Genomic DNA, 3,256 nt, shown 5'->3' with positions numbered 1-3,256 from the left:
TTTAACAAAAATTAGAGGATGTTAATTGTTTAAATGACGCTAATTTTGGAGCCCCAACCCATTTTCTAAATTTTCAATTCAGGAATTCAATTTGCATCCATCTATATATGTGATCATAGGATGAGTATATATAGTACTTCAGCCTTCTAAGGTTTTTTCTAGCCCATATGATCCATCATATTATAGAATCATCCAATTAATCCAGATAATTCTGGAAAAATTTGTTTATAAGAAAATAGATCATAGAAAAAATTGCCCATAACAAGGTAAGCCAACTGAAAAATGAACAGTCAAAATGAAGGGAAAAATGAAAAAAAAAAAAAAAAAAAAAAAATTAAGGTTGTTCCTCCACAGCTGCCATAACCATTCTACTAAGACGACTAGGCCCAAGCTTCTTCCTTCTCATAACACTCCTCCTCCTTATGACTTCCATTTGATTTCTCCTTCTAATCTGCATCATCGCTTCTTCTTCAACCACAAATCTTCTCATCAAAACATCATCGGTCAACGACTTTCCCCGGAAAACTCTTCTACCTTCCACGCTAAGCCTTGCGCTGGGAATTATACTTTTCTCTTGTGAGATCGGAGGAAACGGCTTTGATCTTGGGTAACTGTTGCTTCTTCTCGGCGGAACCTCAGCTCGGAAAACCTCATTGTAGGAAGAGATTGGCGCACAAAGACAGACTCTAGTAAACGAAGTGGCAACCTTGAGAGAGGTACATTTTCTTAGCTTGTTTCTGTAATAATTATTAGAATTTGCAGCAGTAGTACTACTCGCCATTTCTGGGGTTCTGGAAATGCTTTTCCATACTCTACCATTTGTACTCCTACTTGGGATTCCTGTGGACTTGGAAATGGTTTTCCATAGTGTCGCCATCTCCATTGCTCTTTGATACCAGGGCTTCCTGCATATATATAACAAGTGCATGCATGCATGCACGCATATTTTCTTCGCAGTCAATTAACTATACAGTCTTTATCATTTTAACCGTTCTAACAGTCTGTAAGAAAATTGTAGTAAAAGCGATGACTTTCCAAAGTTTGGGTCGAAAGTTGAAACAACTAATCTTTGAAAATTTTAACGTAAAACTGAATTCGTCGTAAACCAGAAGAGACTCCTCTTGGCGTCAACATTACTTTTGTGGTGGGTCAAATTTAGACTCAGCCTGGAGTCTATTATGGTTGTCTCTACTCATTTTGAATAAGTCTAGCTTCTTTTAGCAGATTATTAAAAGACGTGTCCGTAAAAATCAACAAGAATTTATAAAATAAAAAAATTAAGAGTTGATATTTACTGCTATATTATCCGATCGTAAATGACTCTTATATAATTCGAATGAAGTGATATTAAAAATCATGCAGTAAGAGGTCGTAAAAAAAAAAGAAAAAGATAAAAGTTGATATTTACTATCACGTCATCCAATTATATAACAGTTGTATACCGGTCTATTAAATAATATTTTTTATATTAAAAATATATATATATTTTTTTTTGTCAAAGTCTTTTCCCCTCAAAGCTCTTCTTCCCATGAATTGACCCAGTCTCCTTTTCATTTCACATTTTTGTGGTTTAGGGGATCGTGCTCCAAACGTTTGTATTGAAACTTCGGTCCAAGAGAATGGGCCGGGCCTCGTTGAGTCCATCCAAGTTGGAACACGTTCAATAAAATTTGACCCTTAATGGACCCCAGCCCAGAATGCAACAGAGGAAGAAATTTAAGGCCCAAAACCAACTATGTATTAAAGGTCTTATGTTTCACATATTATTATAATTTTTTATTTTAATTTAAATGCAACACAAAATTAGAGGTCTTATATATTCTCTAGTGATAAAAAGTGAATTGAAGATGAATATACTAAGTAAAGGTCATATTCTTTTCTTGTCAAATTATATATTTTGGTCCTAAATGTAAATGACACGACTATTAATTAGTGTATTAGTGAAATGATTAAATGTAGCAATATTTATAAAATTTCAAAATTTATTTTATATTAGAGGTGGAATGACCCTTAATGAAGTTTTTTAAACATGAAAGGGTGGCATAGAAAAATGAATAGTTGACTGCTTTCGGTCATCTTAGAATGTGCCAATAAAGAAAGAAATACATTTTACTTTGAAAAGGATTGAGCCATTGACATGTAGAACCAATCAATTACCCTATTTAATTATTACCCTTCTTTTGGTCAGACCACACATTTTCACCATCATGGTTTACCTCAAAGTTGTTCCAACTTTGACACCCTACACTTCTGAGAATTGTCTTAATTAAGAGGACGTCAAATTTTCAAATTTTGTGGCAAAAAGAAAATAGCAATGCATTATATATCTATATATATATGCAGACAATCAAACTGATCAAGTTTTCGTCACCAGAAGCTAAGGATAAAGTAGTATATATGAAGCTTTTAAATGCTATGTTGTTGTGAATAGCAAGCACATTGAACAATATGTAAAGCAAAGATATGTATATGAGAAAAACTATCGAGAGTGAGGGAAGGCAAGGAGTGAAATTCTTGGCATATGATGAGAATCAACAAGCACAAAGCACGGGAAGACAAAAAGATATACGAAATATGACTACTTCAAAGGAGACGTAACTTTCAAACACGTTAAACAGTATTGTAGAAAAATAATATGAGAGGTGCGGTATGGCATACCTTGTAGTGTTTGAGTTCTTTGGATCTTGCATGAACTAAGCAGAGTGGAGAGTGAGTATGGGAGAGCTGGAGAAGGAGAGCAGAGAAGTCTCATTTGGGTTGAGAAGGAAGAAGACCCCTTTTTCTGCAATTTGTAACTCTAAGATGTGCAGCTTCTTTTCTTTTTCTCCATTCTTTATTGCAACCCACCCCTTCTTTTGCTTTGGCAAGCATGATTCTTATTGATTTTGAGAGAGAGAGAGAGAGAATTTTGAAATTTCAAAGGCAAAGTAAATGGTTGCTTTTGCTGGAATTACTAAAGTGCCCCCTCATCACTTTTAAAAGGGAATAAAAAAAACAAACAAACAAACAGCCTTGTCAAATTCCCATCTTTTGCTAGGGCGTGGAAAGTATCTAGACCCCCTGTAATCATGTTTGGCTCCTGACTTTATGATTGTGAGCAAGTGAGATTTGTTAGGGTATTAATTTGTTTAAGACATGCTTGGCCTGCCTTTCTGACACAATAATCATAGACTATCAAAGTAAACTTTTAGTTTAGTTTTTCACTTTCTCAATCCTACCACATACATTTCCCCCCCCCCCCCCCCTCTAACTATCA

At 34.9% G+C, this 3,256-nt stretch overlaps 1 protein-coding gene across 1 annotated transcript; it reads right to left on the bottom strand.

Moving 5' to 3' along the window:
- Positions 1-304: 304 nt before the first annotated feature.
- Positions 305-2,872, bottom strand: LOC133858824 (uncharacterized). Its single transcript, XM_062294278.1, has 2 exons — positions 2,659-2,872; positions 305-905 (listed from the first exon to the last, which is right to left on the bottom strand). The coding sequence occupies exons 1-2, from the start codon at positions 2,688-2,690 to the stop codon at positions 335-337; spliced, it is 603 nt and encodes a 200-aa protein (XP_062150262.1). The 5' UTR covers positions 2,691-2,872; the 3' UTR covers positions 305-334.
- Between the last annotated feature and the right edge of the window lie 384 nt (positions 2,873-3,256).

This window comes from Alnus glutinosa, chromosome 1 (assembly GCF_958979055.1).
Source record: "Alnus glutinosa chromosome 1, dhAlnGlut1.1, whole genome shotgun sequence".
NCBI classification, from domain to species: domain Eukaryota; kingdom Viridiplantae; phylum Streptophyta; class Magnoliopsida; order Fagales; family Betulaceae; genus Alnus; species Alnus glutinosa.
This window is presented reverse-complemented; position numbering and strand designations above follow the sequence as displayed.

Bases quoted from the DNA above. Each gene is read 5' to 3' on its own strand.
- LOC133858824 (XM_062294278.1), bottom strand. From the start codon at position 2,690: ATGCAAGATCCAAAGAACTCAAACACTACAAG. The intron at 906-2,658 runs GTATGCCATACC...ATATATATGCAG, and splicing joins AAGAACTCAAACACTACAAG to GAAGCCCTGGTATCAAAGAG.